The 18,738-nt window shown below is 35.8% G+C and overlaps 1 protein-coding gene across 1 annotated transcript in view; it reads right to left on the bottom strand.

Moving 5' to 3' along the window:
• Window positions 1-461: 461 nt before the first annotated feature.
• BTAF1 (B-TFIID TATA-box binding protein associated factor 1) overlaps window positions 462-18,738 on the bottom strand; it is an 83,415-nt gene continuing 65,138 nt past the window's right edge. Inside the window, exons 26-38 of the mRNA XM_016220768.2 lie at window positions 14,836-14,988; window positions 14,530-14,651; window positions 14,274-14,441; window positions 11,725-11,802; window positions 11,460-11,589; window positions 9,549-9,690; window positions 9,327-9,457; window positions 7,691-7,816; window positions 5,910-6,062; window positions 4,870-5,081; window positions 3,321-3,480; window positions 2,788-2,958; window positions 462-1,041 (exon numbers count right to left, since the gene is read on the bottom strand). Coding sequence (XP_016076254.1) covers window positions 898-1,041; window positions 2,788-2,958; window positions 3,321-3,480; window positions 4,870-5,081; window positions 5,910-6,062; window positions 7,691-7,816; window positions 9,327-9,457; window positions 9,549-9,690; window positions 11,460-11,589; window positions 11,725-11,802; window positions 14,274-14,441; window positions 14,530-14,651; window positions 14,836-14,988 — 1,890 coding nt within the window. The 3' untranslated portion in view covers window positions 462-897. The remainder of the gene's footprint in view (window positions 1,042-2,787; window positions 2,959-3,320; window positions 3,481-4,869; window positions 5,082-5,909; window positions 6,063-7,690; window positions 7,817-9,326; window positions 9,458-9,548; window positions 9,691-11,459; window positions 11,590-11,724; window positions 11,803-14,273; window positions 14,442-14,529; window positions 14,652-14,835; window positions 14,989-18,738) is intronic.

Below are 18,738 nucleotides of genomic sequence, written 5' to 3'. Positions count from 1 at the left end.
GTTTGTGTATATAAAGGAATTATTTCTCCCTTTTATGCTTCAGTGATGCATTACTTCAATAAACAGTCTTATCACCATAGGTTTTAGAATTCTAAACAGTGTAAAATCTACTTCTGGAAAACTGTATATGTTCATAGTTACAAAAAATATATTATATATATATGATTGAAACCTACTGTGTACATATGTTCTCTGAATCTGGCTATATCCTAGCCATTAGATAAATTAAAAAACACACCCTCTTAATAGGATGTTATTATGATAGCCTTAAATAGACCATTCCCTGTATTTAGAATAGCTGATATATTTTAAAAGTTGACAAAATGGTGTTAAATATATAAAGGTTTCCACCAAGGGCATGGTTCAATTCATTGCCTAAGATTTCCATGTTCCAAGAGTGGCCAATATTATGGTCACTATTCTTAAAATTATGGCTCATTAAGGCTTTTATTTAAAAAAAAAAAAAAAAAAAAAAAAAAAAGAAGCCCTATTTTTAATCATTTGTAAAAACGAGTTCTAGTTAAAAGAAAAAATGTACATGAACACTGAAGTACTCCTGGATATTCATTCTGTACAAAGTGACTATGTAAAATAGGAGGCTTGTTCCCAGTAAGAACACCTCATGGTAGCACATGTAAACCTGGTTTGGTTCCTCTGCTCTGCAGCTATTCAGCATGTAAAATTTAAACCATTTCACATTAACATTTAAATTTAATACAGTGCAAATATTTTAGAATAACTTGTTCCCCCCAGTGAAACAAGAACCAGCATTATGCTGAATATTCTTCAGATCTATTTACACATTGAGCTAAAAGTTCACCATAAACTTTGAAATTTGCTGAATATCAGCAGAAATGTAACCGAACTAGCAGCAATTGCATTAACAACATTTGATAGTTACTTGAGAGAATGCATAAAATTTTCCAGGCTGTACTCGGACTCATATTGCTCTTGATCCCAAAGATCACTCAGGTTTTCAAGAATTGATTTCATACTTGCTTTTCCAGAAGTAGAGGTGTCAGCTTTTCCTGATTTGCCATCCTTAAAGAAAAATTGCAAAAAGATTAACTTCAAAAATGAGATTTTCCTTTAAAATATCATACTTGTTCTAATATTGCACTTATTCAACAGAGTTAAATAGTTCAAGTGATGGGTAAGTTCATCTCATAAGATAGCTTATTCTATTTTCTCACAGGACTAATGATTTTATTTATCATTTTAAGTTTTTCATTTGAGAAGAATTCTTACAGAATTATAAGAACATTACAAAGAACACACTGTTAATTGTGTCACACTGGCTTTGTCATTCTCTCTCCCCTGTGTGTATAATATATATATATGAATATGTATGAGCCAGATATATAGTTAAATAATCAGCTTTTTATCCAGACCATTCAAGAGTAAGTTGTAGATATTATGCCCCTTTATCCCGATAGGAATAAGCATGTATTCCTAAGAACAAGGACATTCTCTTACATAACCAAAGTACAAAGATCAAATTAAGAAAATTTAATATAAATTGATACATTAAAATAACCTAACATATTGTCCATATTCAAATTTTCCTAGCTGTCCCAATAGGATCCTTTATAACAATAGTTCTTGCTTCTGGAACATCCCCAAGTCCAGTTCTCCTTGCTAAAAGTCACACTAAGACTATTCTTTCAAACAGAATAAAAAGTTATTTGAAAACAGCAATCCATGTTTCTTTCAGCCTTTTTTCTAGGTTTCACGTCTTGTGTGTTTTTTTAACCTTACCTTACATAACATGATTGAAGAACCTTCCTCCATTCTGGCCATCTCTCAGGGACTTACTACTGTTTAAAATGTAGCAACCAGAACCAGACATAATATTTTAAATGTGGCTGAATACACATAGTATAGTGGAACTACTTTCTCAGATCTGGATATTACAATTCTGTTATTACAGCTAGTTTAATTATATTATCTAAGGCAATTCTCACTGTAATTTATACTGGGTATGCAGCTGATTTTCTGAACCTGGGCAGGACTTTAAATCCAACCTTATTAGTTTTACATTATTAGATTAACCAATATTTCCAGATGATGCATTCTTTGATTATGGATTATCTGGTGTACTAGTTCCATCACCCACAACAGTGACTACTATTTACTGAGAATCTATACTAGATACCCTTTCTAAGTGCTTACATAAATTATATTAACTTCACAACTATTAGTAATATAGGCATTGGTATTTGCCCAAGGGTGCAGATCAGGGGTGGGGAACCTTTTTTCCACCAAGGGCCATTTGGATATTTATAACATCATTCGTGGGCAATACAAAATTATCAACTTAAAAATTAGCCTGCTATATTCAGTCAAACAATTAACTAACCAAATGGGCCAGATCAAATGATTTCCCAGGACTTCTATGGCCCTCAGGCCAGATGTCCCCCACCCCTGGTGTAGATGCTCAAAGAAGTTAACTTGCCTAAGGTCACCAGTTAACAGGAGGCAGGGCAAGAAACACAAATCCCGGTTTAACTAACTCCAGTGAGAGATGTTCTTTAGCAGGAAAGGACTAAGGAAAGAAATCTCAGGGCAAGACACTGGAGACATTAATCAGAGCCAAAACTTCAAACATCCCCTAGAATCCTGGAGAGTTTTATCTGTGTGTCAAAAATTCCCTCAAAAAGTTGTCCAGCTGATACTATTGATACTAAAGTGAATGCCTTTTGTTATTCCCTTCAATACTTTCAACAAGCATCCCCAGGAAGTCTGTGCATGCATTAAAGATAGAGCAAACTGTGTTAAGTTCTTTACCTTATCAAGTGTAAACAGATCGAGAAGTTGATCTGTCCCCATACTCTGCAAACTAGAATTCTCTTGGCTAATAACTGTATTCGCTATATTCATCTTGAATTTCTGCAAACCCATTATTTTCTCTTCCAATGTTCCTCTGGTTATCAATCGGTACACGTTAACCACACGTTTCTGAGTAAGAAAAAGAAGTTAAGCAACTGTAGCACAAATAAATTGACAGGTTTGAGGTTCACCAATTCAGGTGGCTTGCATACTTAACTACTATCTAATTATTATGGAGTTTTCTTTATCTGGCCCCATGAACTTAAAATATTTGCAGAGAATCACAGAATATTAGGAATGGACAGTGTCCCAGTTTTCTTAGGCCAAGTCACCTTATTTAATGCATTGAGGAAGTGGTGCCACAGAATTGTGACTTGCCTAACATCAAACACTTGTTAACATCAGAGTAGGAATTTAAACCAATTCCTGTCTTTTTTGAGGAGTGTTTTTCCCAGTTCACAGGTTAACACACGTGAGTGGTTACTTTTTACCTGCCCAATGCGATGGGCCCGGTCCATGGCTTGTAGATCACGCATGGGATTCCAATCGTGCTCCACAAATACTACTGTGTCAGCGCCTGTTAAGTTAAGGCCTAGGCCGCCAACGTGAGTTGTAAGTAAAAGAACATCTATGGATGGATCATTGTTAAACCTAAAGGTATAGATATTTAAAAAGAAAATTAGTACATTTTTTTCTAAGGTACCCACATAATAGAAATTGGACTATTTAATAAAAATTAAAGAACACAAGTGAGAATACTTCTTCACAAATCCATAATATAGACACTTCTGTGACCACTTGATATCAAACTATCATATTTTAATATTTAGGGTGGGGCAAAAGTAGGTTTACAGTCATGAGTGTACAAAAGTTTATTCTTGTATTATTTCCATACAAACAACTATAAACCTACTTTTGCCCCACCCTGTAAATAACATCTTTAGTAGTAGAGAGAATGTATTTTAGAACATGTCAGAAACTTTAAAGGACATCTAGTAGCTTCTAGGAAAAAGAAAAAAATAACATTACCAACCTACCATTTATTACATCCCACTGAGTCAAGCAATGGGCTTTGTACTTTATGCATTATGCTATTTTAGTGTTACAACAGCTCTACAAGGATATTATCATTGTGTCATTTTAGAGAGACTCAGGCTCTTTGGGTGATAAATAGGCCCAAGAGAACACTGCCTAAATAGCAATCAGGAGTTAAACCTCAGTCTGCCTGCCTCCAAAGCCCAATCATGGGTCTCTAACTGTATTACTCCTAACAATCTCGAAGGTACCTGTTAAAAATGCTCACTCTTGAAGTTACAAGTCTGGGACAGAACCTAGGAATCTGAATCTAGATATCTGTTATTTCTAAAGCAGAGGGTGCTAAGTGTTTCCACAATTAGGAAATACTGTGCTCACTAATTTTGCTTGCTAGCTCGGCTAGCTTCCAACTTGTCCAGATTAGAGGCACAGAGATCAGGATATAGATCTCAGCTAAGCTACATTTTTGCTTCTTCCTACCCCAACTCCCCCCAGAAAGGTGAGGTAAAATGTAGTTATCTCTATTTTTCATTGATGCCTTAAATTTCTTTCATACCCTTCAAAGTGCTTACCTAATATAGTCACTTCTTTTAAAACTTAAACTATTTATTCAATGGTTTTTCTGTAGTTCTATATTTTTATTTTTTGGTTTTTAAAAAAATTTTTTTTTCCATATTTTTATTATTTTTTAATGCTCACACAGGATATTTTTTTCCATTGCTTTTCAGAGAAAGTGGAAGGAAGAGAGACATACACACTAACTGGTTGCCTCCCACACACGCGCCACAACCAAGGCCAGGGATCGAGCCTGCAACCAAGGTACACCCTTGGCTAGAATCAAACCCAGGACCCTTAGTCCGCAGGCCGACACTCTAACCACTGAGCCAAACTGGCTAGGGTAGTTCCATATTTTTAAAGAAAATACTTCATGAGGCAAATACTTCTATGTAAGTAATAATATGCTGACTATAGCCATGATTTATAAGAGTTTTAGAAGCCACTTACCGTGAAACAATGGAATGCCTCTGACCAGGAGGTATGCTTCCATCTAATCTCAGGTAAGTGACAGAAGGTAAGTGAGGCTTGAGAAGGTCATGTTCTACTATATCAAGCATGCTTTTAAGCTGACAGAAGATCAGGATCCGGTGCTGGGCCACAACGGACTCTGTGCCACTCTCTGAAGTGCTGCCATTTCCCAAACCACAGTCCAACAGCAACTTGAAAAAAGAATCAACTGTTAAACGGGTGTTCCGTAAAAGTAGGCAACCAATAGTTTTTCAAGCTATATCTCATATAAAATGGTTTTTAGATTTATTATAGTTATATACTTACAGTGGCCCCAACTATAAATGATACTCAAAATTTGATATAAAATACAGTGAAACTATGATATCCTCATTTTGGCCATTTCACTGCTTTAATCCCACCAACATCATGTTAGCTTTATTTACTGGCAACTAATTCATACAGTAGGTTTGTAGTGAACTTACCATCAAATCAAATTCAACTTTACCCTAAAAAAAATGTTTGCCAAGTCAGAGAGAATCTATTATTTACCGAAGTGTTACCTGGAGTTTGTTTATTCAACTCTACTGAAATTTTAAAATTCTGACTCTGGCAATATTAAACACTTCTTGCACTATTACCTGCTGATAAACATGTTTCTTTACTTCTAGTGCCAGATTTTTTAAATGCAAATAAGATTTCTCCTCTACTTCAGAGAACAGACATTTTAAATAAAAGAAAGCAAGCTAGTTCTCAGACAGAACCTTTACTCTGAATATCTGTAAAGAACTGGGCAAATGGAAAAGAAGGGTTCTAGAAAAGTCCTCCATGAGTATAGCTAGAAATAACCTGGGCCATGCCTGGCCGGCATGGCTGTGTTTGAGCACAACTTTTTAAAAAGCTATACCAAAATTTAACCAAATTAAAAAATTAAAAGTGGTAAATATATCAGTAATCTATTGGAAATGCAAATTTACCTAGTATTATAGATCAGGAATGTTCAACCCTTAAAACATCTAACCCTTAAAAGACCTACTTACTTGTTTCAAAGCTGAGAGTTTAGGGGCATGTTGAATATCATGAAGAGAAGAATTCTGAACAGCAAGTTTTTCAGTAGTACTCTTGAACTCTGGATGTTGAGGTGTTAAGACTAATGCTGGGTGGTTGCACAGTTTACGCAAGTACTGTAATGCCTTTAAAAGGGGAAAAATATATATACAAGTCCACTCCACATGTCACAAATGTTTATACTTCAGTATCTTTCCCTTCTGTATTCTATCTAGAATGCCCTTCTTTCCCTTTTGACGACTACTACTCATTCTTCAAGAACCAGTTCATATCTCATCTGTAATGCCTTCATCTGTTTCTTGTACAGTTTGTATTTATTTTTGAGAGCATGTGTAACTTGTGTAAACTGTAGTTTATTCTGTATCCCCCACTAGAAAATGAGCTTCTCATGGCAGAAAGAGGCTTTATTCATTAGCTCCTATAGATAACCCTTTCCCACTCAAAGTACCTGATAATGCTTACAGATGCTTCTGGAACCAGGCATCATTTCCCAAAGAAGGGTTACTCAGACATCAGTGGGTATAAAAACTTGAGGATCGATAAATCTGCAAATCCTTCCCCTCTAAATAGTATTCCAGTTCAGTAGGTCCTTGGTGGGGGGTTGGGAAGCTAGGTGGTTATTTCAAGTGACTGTGTTTGAGAAGCAGGACCCTATAGAATCTATTCTTTTCTCTGATTCAGGCACACCCTTTCTCTTTTGCCTTTTACTTGAGTGATAATTTGTATCTCACCCTTGGTACAGAGACTTGTATTAGCAAGCTCCACTGACAAGGCTCAAGAGACGACTGGGTACTTTGATGGAAATTGTGGGAGAGGTACAAGCCTTTACAACCACCTTTTCTCTCTTCTATCTTTAAAAATGCTTACAGTATTTAATGTATTGGAGGTTTTATATAGTAGAATATTTCAAAAGGGAAAACAAGTGAGTTGACACTTTCCATGTCTTTTTCATTTGCTACCCCTGGGAGCACAATAGGAAACATGTCTCAGGACTTCTGTAATTTTTATATCCTCTGCCCAGAATCGCTTCCCCTTACATATCTACCTTGCCTCAATCCTCCTTCAGATCTCTGCTAAAATGTCACTTTCTCAGTGAGGCTGTCCCTGATCCCTCAATTAAAAATCACAACCTGGTAGTTGAGCATCAATCAGGTTTGATTCCTGGTCAGGACACATGCCCTAGTTGCAGGCTCAATCCCCAGTAGGGGGCGTGCAGGAGACAGCCAATCAATGATTTGCTCTCATCACTGGTATTTTTCTCTCTCCCTTCCTCTCTCTGAAATCAATTAAAAAATATATAGTAAAAAAAAAAAAAATCACAACCTACCCTGTTTCTTATACTGTATAACCCCATACTCTGCCTTTTCTCTTACATAATATGTATTTTACTTATTCATTTTTCATATCTACATGGGAGGGAGTCTGTTTTATCCCCTCCTTTAATTAACCCCTGAGCCTAGAAAAATTGCCTTGTAGTAGGTGTTCCAATATTTTTTGAATGGAAAGCAAAAGATTATTTTAAAACCCTTTTAAACATTTAATAAACAAATATATATTACATTTTAAATTTAATTTTATTAAATTACCTATTACTAATTACTAATATGAAAATAGATTGGTACTTTTACCTATTTTCAAGAGTGAACACATGATATTTAAAAAATTTAAATCCATATTTCAGTGTACCATGTAAAATCTGCTGCATTGAAGAACATTCTTAAGCAACATTTAAAAAGTAGACTATAATCTATACCTGGAATACATGGCCCGTAGCTTTAAGTTTTGGTTTTTCAGTTTCTTCAGAAAGTGCGGCTGATGAAACGGTTTCATCAACATCACACTTGGCGCGAGACTTAGCAAAGTCCTCATATAGCTGAACCTGTAAAATACCCCCCCGAAAGTATATTTTCAATTGTTGAAAATAACTAGCAAAGGCCAGTAAGAGCAGTAATTTAAATCACCCCTCATTAAAGAAAATAAATTATGACACCTATACTTTGCTATTGATTACAGATAATCCACTGCATCTTTAGTAAATTCCTTTAAAATTACATTTAGAAAACAAATATAACACATTGAGTTATGTGATCAAGACTCTATAGGTATATTCTGAGAGACCAACTTTTAAAAGAATACCGCTGCCTAGAAGGGGAACTCGTATCAAGTTTAAAGTATTACCCTTGGGGTTTGGGTTCTGCTTGTACATGCTAAAACAATGCAAAAGGGAAGAAAATCTAGAATGCTAAATAACAGAAGTCAGTATAAAAACCTATGAAAGTTAAAGCCAAATGTCACTTGCCTCCCTAAGCTCCCTTCCTCCAGACAACTTAAATGTATTTTATGTTTATGTTTTAATATCACCAGTATATCACCACAGCCTTTTTTCACATGGCACCTTTTTATTGCATTTTAAAAAGCCTTCATCTCATTGCCCATAAAATATTCCTTTCAAGAAATATTAACCCTAGTTTTACAAATAAGGAATGGAGGCCCAGAGAGATGAGGTAGATAATATAAATGATCACGGAATTCTTAGCATCTAGATTAGTATCCTCCCCACTAAACTCAAGTTGTATAGATAAATACTAACAGGTTAACTGTCTATACACTAAAGGGGGAAAGAAGTTTGTAGGGTGTGTCTATATATCTTTCATTCGTTTGATCATCTCATACTACTGAAACAGACTGATGAATAGTAACCTGGAACATAAAGTATATATTCAAACAAAATTCTGATTGTAAGTGTCTTAGTAAGACATGGCCTTTAAGGGACAGTTTCCCTTTACAAAATACTACACAAGGAAAGGCATACAATAAATTCCTTTGGTAATGTTCTGTATGTACAAAATTAGAACTGTGCAGAAGCCAAAATTTATTTCAAAAATTTACTGGTAATGCAATAATACTTTAAAAGGGATGAGGTCCCCACTTCCCAAGGTTTGAAACTCAGCCCTGATATATATTAGCTATATAACCTTGAGCAAGTTGCTTAACTTTCTGAGCTTCAGTTTTCTTATTTGTAAAAATGGGGACTGATGATACCTATAATGTTGTGAGGATAAGACATTATAGGCAGATTTTTGGTCTTTATAAACATTTCTTCATCAGTTTAACCTTATAACCTTTTCAACTAATTAGACATGAGAAAGCAACTATGATACTGAATTTTGCCTTTTAATCCTAGATTCAAAATGCACATATCCAAATAGATTCACTTAGGTCTTATCTATATCTATTTGAAACAGAATATTCTTCAAATCTAAGGAAGCAGAAGCTAGATTAGAGTGATAAAGCCAAAGGCTATTCCCCTTTATTCAATACTTGATGGCTTAGTCAAAGCATCTACTAGTAAACATACCACCAACAACCATAATCACCAGATTCCTAACCTGGAGAGGACTAAGAGTACAGTAATAGTCTTGAATAATTTTGGGTGGAAGGTCTTGCAAAACATCTTCTTTCATCCTTCTCAAAAGAAATGGCAGGACTTGGCGGTGCAGTGCATCCATCGCAAGGACACCTTGTTAATAATAACAAAAAATGGCTCAAAAAAGTTAGGAATAAATTATATTCACTTGCACAAAGAATATAATTATGTCTGCTTTTCATACCTGCTTCTTGTTCTCGACTGGAGCTTCGAGCATCCCTACTTGCTAATATAGGTTTACCATATCGAGCAGCAAACTGGCGTTCAGTCCCCAAAAATCCTGGCATGAGGAAATCAAATAATGACCACAGCTCCAAAACGTTGTTCTGAATATAAGAAAGGAACATGAGTTATCTTTTGTACTGGGATGATTTACTTACACTTAAAAAAATGAAACATTAACAAAAAAGCCCATTATGACGATATAGATGAGATTTTTATCACATTTTTAGGTATATGGTATAAGTCCATATTTTAATGTGTAATCTTCCGGTCAGCATCTTTGGAGAAAATTATCTTATTTGGGAGGAGATTTTCAAGTCTCCTACACCAGATAAGCCTTGGTTTATAATATTTAAATCCTACAGGTGGCATAAAGTAAATAAAAGAGCAAAATGATGAAGAATGTGTTTCTAATTCTTTTAACTTTGATACTCAAATTAACAGTAAGACTTAAGGAATTTCAAGTCTGCTGAGTATTTATGGGTCACAAAGAACTGCCATACGTTCTTTCCAATTCTGAAATTTCATGAAAAACAAAACACGTTTTCATTTGGGATGCTTTCTCAATATGGGTGTATCTTAAGGTACCATTTCACCCCTTAACCCTTCCAGATGCCCCCCTCACCTTGCTCAGGCTCACCACCATGCTAGGCTGCTCTCCCATATGAACACCCTTCAACTCCCACTTAATTTTGACCCCCCAACTCTGGGCTACCATGGCTTTTTGGTGCAGAAACCCACTTCACAACTTCACAGTTAAACTGTTCAGGTGGGTATGAGGGGGAAAAAAGATTGCCTTTAAGCAAAAAAACAAACAAAAACCCTCTTTTATTGTGAAAGCAATAACCTATTTAATAAAAATATTGTGAAGTTTCCATGTAAGTTCAAATTGGAACAAAATAAATCTTCATAATTCAAGCCTAGACAGTCTTTTTTCCCTTTTAAAGGTACTTTTAAAAACTTGTATTAAATTTTTAAATGCTTGTAATTATCTCTCACGGTTATTAAAATCCACAGTGTTCACTTAATGGACAAAACTCTAACCCTTATAATAAAGAAAAGTAACAAATACATAAATAAAAACATCAATTATTTCAGAGTTGGAGGAACTCTTAGAGGTCACTTGTTTACCCTCCCACTAACTGGAGTGATGAAGGTTATCTTCCCATCCGAGTGGACTATCCAAGCTAGGTGTAAACATTTGCAACCTCTGGAAGTAACACAATTTCTCTTACCTGAAGACATCCAAGTACTCAACTATTTTCTTCCTTTCCCAAGATAAACTTCTATAATATCCTCCCTTCAACTACTTCCTAACCTCAGGTATTCCTACTTTCAATGTTAAATCAGACTGTGGTGTTAATATTACAAAAGGAGAACTGCTAGTTTGGAAGAGAGTCTAATGTCTCCCAGACTTTGGACACAAGTCTGTCCAAAGGCTATTTATATAGCCTAAAATTGTATTTTGAATATGACTTTAAATACTTAGTTTGCTAAGATACTGCTACGTACCAAATGAACCATTATAAAAGGAAGATAATTGCTGGAAATTATTCCTATAAAATAAAAACCCTCATTTTTTTTTCCCTTAAATATGCTTTTATGATTTCAGGGAAAGGAAAGGAGAGAGAGAAACATCAATGATGAAAGTCAATGATTGGCTGCCTCCTGCACACTCCCATGGGAATTGACCCTGCAACCCAGGCATGTGCCCTGACCAGGAATCGAACCCTGATATCCTGGTTCATGGGTCGACGTTCAACCACTGAGCCACACCAGCCGGGCAAAAAACCCTCTTATTTAATTCACTGACAATGCTAAGCTTTCTCTCCACTTAGCAAATACTAAAAAAAAAAAAAAAGTAAATAATTACCTGTATTGGCGTTCCAGAAAGAATAATCCTGTAATTAGCAGTCAGTTGTTTCACTGCTTTTGATAATTTTGTTTTTCCATTTTTGATGACATGGCCTTCATCAAGAATACAGTAGTTAAATTTAATATTTCTAAGGGAGAATAAACAAAAAAATTTAGCATTTTTACTGTATGTCAGGAACTATATGAAGAGTCTTTAAGGCAGGGAAATACTAAGTTTCTCCAAATTTGATATTAAGTTTTTCTAAAAAATAAAAAATTCTTACCTAAAGAAATCTATGTCATTCCTCACAACATCATATGAAGCCACTATCAGATTATGCCTTTTAACTTGATGCTGTAACCTGTATTTAAAAATAAATAAGAGTAGGAAATGGGGCATCTGCAAAGTCTGTAATACAATTTCAAAGGGGAAACTATAGCTACCATCATATAAGGTGCTTTCAATCTGCCTACTAAGACTAACATTCCCTTCTGTTTACATTTATGGCCCTGCTACCTGAAGGCCATTCTTTTTATAAATGGGTCTTATTGCCCTAACTTAGTCTGATTAGAAAAGAGATGGAGCCCAGACAGTGTGACTCAGTAGTCGAGCATCAACCTATGAACCAGGAGATCACAGTTTGATTCCCAGTCACGGCACATGCCCTGGTTTCAGGCTTGATCCCCAGTGGGGGGCATGCAGGAGGCAGCTGATGAATGACTCTCTCTCATTACTGATGCTTCTCTCTCTCTCCCTTCCTCTCTCCGAAATTATTTATTTATTTATTTATTTATTTTAAAAAGGGGGGGTGGATACCTGACTCAAAATGTGGTGGGAGTTTTAACTTCATTTGCGTGCACACCTCTTCCTTGGAGGCACTATTCCTTCACCACCCCATGTTGTGTTGGGCATTTGAATCAGGCTGAGCCACTCATAAGTTCACTGACTACAAAGGGCTGGTTTGCAGGTATGACCCAATGGGCCTAAGACTGCCCATGATCATCATACCCACCAACTGTAGACTGAAGTCCAACACTGACCAAACACAAGTTATGTATGAGAAGAAAGAGCACATGAGAGTAACCTACATGTGCCTGAAACAAGAATTCATGCCTGAAATAAGAATTCACCCTGGAAATTCTCAATTTAGTGAATTAATGAATTTCCTGTTTGCTTCAGCTAGTCTGAGTTGAGTTTCTACCACTTGTAAATAAATGAATTCTAACTTTAAGAGTACAAGCTGTTGAGCTGCCTGTGTTCAAATCTCATTTAATTAGATGAGTGACCTTGGACCTAGGCCCCATGTCCTAGACTCCTTATCTGCAAACTGGGAACAATAATAGTACCCATACCTCATAAAGTGTGATAATACACAATTTTACATAAATGTAAAACTGCTTAGGACAATGCCTGGCCAGTTAAGTGCTCAATATATGTTAGCTATTATTAATACAGAAGGAGTAGCGTACCTTTGGACTAATCAGCAACCTATGACTATCCAAGCTTTGAAAGGCAAACTAAAATCAATGAGATTCCCTTCTTCAAAATTTGTATTGAGGAAAGTAACGATGTACTAGTAAAGACGGAGAGGGTAAAACTAATAGACCTCTAGTGTAGCTACAGTATCAGGACAGCTAAAGCAGTCATTGTGGACCAAAAGCACTTTTGGGGAGAGGGAAGAAGGAAGAGGGAACTCTTAGGGAAAGTGGGTGGCTCATAACACCTATGAAAACAAGGGTCCCAAGAATAGCACAGAGAATGGCTTTGGTTCCTGATAGTTTTCTAGTTCCAATACTTAGAAAGCCTAATTGATTGTTAAAAACAGCCCCAGTCCTTGATATATATATTTTAAAGAATTTAATTTTTTTTTATATGTTTTTTAAATTGATTTCAGAGAGAGGGAAGGAGACGGAGAGAGAGAAACATCAATGATGAGAGAGAGTCATTAACTGGCTGCCACTTGCACGTCTCCTACTGGGGATGGAGCACAAAGCCCAGGCATGTGCCCTGCCTGGGAACCGTGACTTCCTGGTTCACAGGTCGACACTCAACCACTGAGCCATACTGGCCAGGCTAAATTTTATTTTTCAATTACAGTTTACATTCAATATTATTTTGTGTTAAGTTCCATGTGTAAGCGTAGTGCTTAGACAATCATATATTTTACAAAGTGTTCCCAGCAATGTTTCTAGTACCCATCTGGTACATACATAGTTATTACATTATTAACTATACTCATTATGCTATACTTTACATCCATGTGACTATTTTGTAACTACCCATTTGTACTACTTAATCCCTTCAACTAGTCACTCAGTCCTCAACTCTCCTCCCCTCTGGCAACCATCAGTCTGTTCTCTGTGTCTGAGTCTGTTTCAATTTTGTTTGTTCATTTTGTTCTTTAGATTCCACATGTAAGTGAAATCATATGGCATCTGTCTTTCTCTGACTGACTTATTTCACTCAGCATTAATACCCTCTAGGTCCAGTCATGCTGTCACAAGTGGCAAAATTTCATTCTTTTTTATGGCTGAGTAATATTCCATTGTGCATATGTACCACAACTTTTTTATCTACTGTCTATTGATGGGCACTTGGCTATTGCAAATAACAGTGAACACAAGTGTGGCATATATTCTTTTGAATTAGTGTTTTGGGTAAAGTCCTTGAATATTGATGAAACTGATTATCTTTAAAATGTATGTATACTCACCTTCCTTAAATAAGTTTCTAACAACAAAAAAAGCTACCTAAATTCACCTGTAATAAATTTTCTTCTTCCAAACTACTTAAAGCAAAAGACTTAACATTTTTTGGTTATATGGTTCTTACCTTATTCTTTCAGTAGGAGGTCCAGTATAGTGCAATGGATTGAGATATTCTCTGGAGCAAAATTTACCTACTTCATCCACCCAGTGACCTGTTAATGTTGGCGGACAAACCACCAAGGAAGGAAGTGGCATACATTCTGCCAATTTTGATCTTGCATATTCCTGGGCCCTTTACAACAATAAAACAATAAATTAACCACCTTGTTTACATTTATCAGCATCTGGAAGCCTTCTTTTAAAGTAACATTTCAAATTACCTGTGACAATGATCTCCTGCTAGAATGCAGATGGACTGTAAAGTTTTTCCTAAACCCATGTCATCACATAGAATTCCATGAAGTTTATACTTATTAAGAAATGCTAACCAGTTCACACCATCCTGAAATGTTGAAAGAGAAAAATTATAAATGTAAAAACCATAAATATGTATTTTTACAGGCATAAGAGAAACAAATGGATATAAGACACTAACCATAAGATTTTACTAAATGAATTTTTAAAACTCTTTAAGGTACATTTGGAAGGAATAGTCACTATTTATATTTATAAGTATAAAACTTTACCTGCTGATATTTTCTGAGTTCAGCATTGATTGGTACTGGAATTTTATAATTTTCTAATTTCTTCCCATCTAACAATTGCTCCAAAAAGTGTCGTTCCTTGGCTTTCAATTGGATTAATTCTTCTGACATATTTGGAGGGTCTGGAATGCCTGCCTAAAATGATATTTTAAAATGATATTTTAAAACTATTTACTCATAATCTTTTTATCCTTAGATTACGAAGTAATTTTAAGTTTTATCAAAATATAAATGCAGAGAGAAAAGTAATTAAAAAATAGTATACATTTAAAGATTGGAAGACAGTTTAAAGAATTTGACAGGTATTAAAATGCTACAATCAGACTACCAAACAAACACATTTGAAGTATTTTAAAGAACACATATGAAGTCTTAGGGCGTTACTGTACACTGCTATAGACTTTATGAGCCTGGTCCCACAAGCTCTCCTTCCCCTGCTTCCTTCCCACAGGGTCAAAATAAAACACTGAAGCTGTTAATGCTGCTCCATGAATAGAGATGTGGGCTGGATTGATTGGAAACATGAAGGAGAAACTGGCTAAGTAAAGCTTAGATCACTATAATAGTGACTGTCAGGAGGGAGTTGCACTGGAAATAATTAAAATGGAGAGGTAAAGGAACATGGGATTGTAATGGCAATGTGGTTTTGGCTATTGCATGTTGGAGCAGTGGGCAGATTAAGGAACTTTGTGGTATTCATTTAAAAAGAGGGTGTTTAACATGGAGTGGGTGTAGAACTGAAGAGTCAATATTTTTACTTTGGAAATTTGTTTTTGGGTCCATGGACCCTGTCTGGCATAATGAGCTCTGACACTGAACTGATGGAATTATTTGTAATTATATTTTTCATCTCAATAAGTTCAATTTAGGTGGTTTTCATGTCTTCAATTTTGCTCCATATTATACTCATGCTGCCTTCTTAAACATATGGAGTGTATTTTAATGTCTTTGTCTACTAACTATTATATGGGCCATTTCAGAGTCTGTTTCTAGTGACTGACTTTTCTCCTATGCTGTACATCATTACAACCTGAAAATACTTCCCAAGTACAGGGACAGGATGGCTCCACACTACCACAAAAAACTTTCAGTAAAGTGGCAGTGGCACTTAATATTTGTTACGGTAACTCCTGGGGCATTCTGCCCTTGCACAGGGTCTTAGGAAAAAGAATTTATAGCAATGTACTCTGAAGACCATCAAGTTAGATCTGGAGGGCTGAAGAACCCTCTGAATATGTAGTACTAGGGGGAAAGGTTCCTCTGTGCTGAAACAGGTCAGTGGCTGAATGACTGGGATATAATCTATGCCCTCAAAATTGAGGGGCTGTGAGAGGGAATTTATTACCAAGCCTCACAAATAATGCTCCCATCAGAGAAAAAAAAAAGTTGTCCTGAACCACATCTACTTCCATTTCTTACAGGAAATTCAGCTCCATTAAAATCTTATGGGACCACCATAAAATATGTGGTCTGTCGTTGACCAAAAAACGTCGTTCTGTGGCATATGACTATTTGTAGTTATATATTTCATCTCAGTAAGTTCAATTTAGGTGGTTCTCGTATCTTCCATTTTGCTCCTCATTATACTCATACTGCCTTCTTGAACAAATGTTCTTGTCTACTAATTGTATTATATGGGCTGTTTCACAGGCTGTTTCTGTTGACTGTTCTCCTGGTTATCAGAAATATTTACGTGCCTGGTAACTTTTTCATGGATGTTAAACATCGTAAGTTTTACGTTGTCAGGTGCTGAATGTTTTTGGTTTAAATATTTGGGGGGAAGATTCTGGAATGTAGTTTCTTGAAATCAATTTGATCCTTTTAAGTCTTGCTTTTAAACTTTGGTAAGGTGGGTTCAAATCAGCCTTTTGTCAAGGGCTAATTTGGCCCCACTACTTAGGCAATATACTTCTAAGGACTGTAATGTGATGCTCTATATGGTAGAAGGTCTTTTGACTCAGCTTGGTGGATACACAAACTATTCCTGGCCCTGTGTAAGCTCTGGGAATTGTTCCACCTACTTCTTTCTATACCCCCCCCCCCCCCCCCCCCGTCTCAAACATATATTCTCATACATATGCCCAGATGAATGCTCAGTCCTTATGGGGACCTCTGGAGCTTCCTCTCTGTGCAGCTACTTCCTGTTGGGTACTTTGCCTTGCAAATTCTCACCATCTTGTCCTCCCTGCACTCTGACTCTTCAACCTGGTAAAACCACACGGCTCTTCATTTGTTTCCCTTCTCTCATGAATCACTATTCAGTGCTGCCTGTTGCTCAATGTCTGAAAACCACTGTTTTATTCATTTTGTCTGATTTTCTGGTCCAGGTAGAATAAATTTGGTCCCTGTTTTCCTATCATGGTGGAAGCAAAATATGCCTCACATTTTTGTAATTTTCACATCGAAGGGAACCTTATTTTCTCTATCTCTGAAGTCAAAAATCTCTTTTCTTTGCCAATGTTATCAAGTACTATTTTTTTAAAAAGAAGTTTACACTCATTATCACCTCATAGTGGATCTGGGCTCTCACTTGGGGGTACTTCCATTCTAATCCACATTCAAAAAGCTATTAAACTGATTTTCCCAAGACACTGCTTTCAGCCATTAGACTAATTTTCCTAAAACATTGCTTTTATCATCTACTCTTCTGCTCAAAGACAACATGATGATTTCCCATCACTCATTGATTCCAAAGCTAAAAAAGGGCCAAGGGGACTAAATATAAGCAATTTAGCTTACAGATAAAATGACGCAAGGCCCAGGAATCAAAGGCTATGAATAAGACCTAGGGAGGATGAAAACAATTCTGGATATAAAAAATATATAAACAAATGTACAGTTTAATAAATTATAAAACAAACACCTTTATAACCATGATCTGACCAAGAAAAATAGCCCTGCCATCATCCTAGAAGACCCCATATGTTCCTTCCCAGTGATAACTCACTCTCTGTTCCCTAAGAGGTAATCACTTTACTGACTTTCATAGCAATTTCTTATTTTTCCTTATACCTTTATCACCTAAGTATACATCCCATATACTTTTAACTATTTTTGAATTTCATAAAAAAAAAAAAAAAAAAAAGGAATCTTATGTAAAGGATTCATTAATAATGCTGTGTCTGTACTGTTCATTCTTACTATAGTATAATCAGTTAACATATCTACTACCACTGATGAACATTTGAGGGGTTTTAGACTACTATAAATAGTACTATAATAAATATTCTTGAAGATGTGCCTTGGTACATATGTCTATGAATTTTTCTGGGGTTTATACCTAGGATGGTTTTGCTGGGTCATTAGGATGAGAATCTTCCAACATTACCAGATATAGCTAAACTTTTTTTTAGAGGCTAACTTATGCTCGTATTTTGCTGGTAGGCATGTAAAATGGTACAATTACTTTAGAAAACAGTTTATCAGTTTCTTAAAAAGTTAAACATCATATGACCCAGTAATTCCATTCTTAGATATCTATCTGCTCAAAAGAAATAAAAGCACACAGCCACACAAAGACTAGTAAGTGCATGTTCATACTATTATTTGTAATAGCCAAAAGCTGGTGACAATCCAACTGTCTATCAACTGTTAAATGGATAAAGAAAATGTTGTATGTCTATACAATGGAATACTACTCAACCATAAAAATGAAGCATTGATACATAGACAATATACGGAACAACACTGACTTCCAGTTGTTCCATTACATCTAAGTTATTAAGGAAATTTCCAAATGGTTCTGAGGTAGATGTTTTCCCAAAGTATTGATACATAGTATAGCATGGATGAACTGCACATCTACTTATTTCCTGAATCACAAAAATCCCACCAAAATATTTTAAGGGGCTTGTTAGTAGGGCTCCAGTTCTTCCCTTACTTCAA

This window comes from Miniopterus natalensis, chromosome 14, assembly GCF_054644295.1.
Source record: "Miniopterus natalensis isolate mMinNat1 chromosome 14, mMinNat1.hap1, whole genome shotgun sequence".
NCBI classification, from domain to species: Eukaryota; Metazoa; Chordata; class Mammalia; order Chiroptera; family Miniopteridae; genus Miniopterus; species Miniopterus natalensis.
The sequence above is the reverse complement of the archived record's forward strand: the minus strand, read 5'-3'. Positions and strand labels throughout refer to the sequence as shown.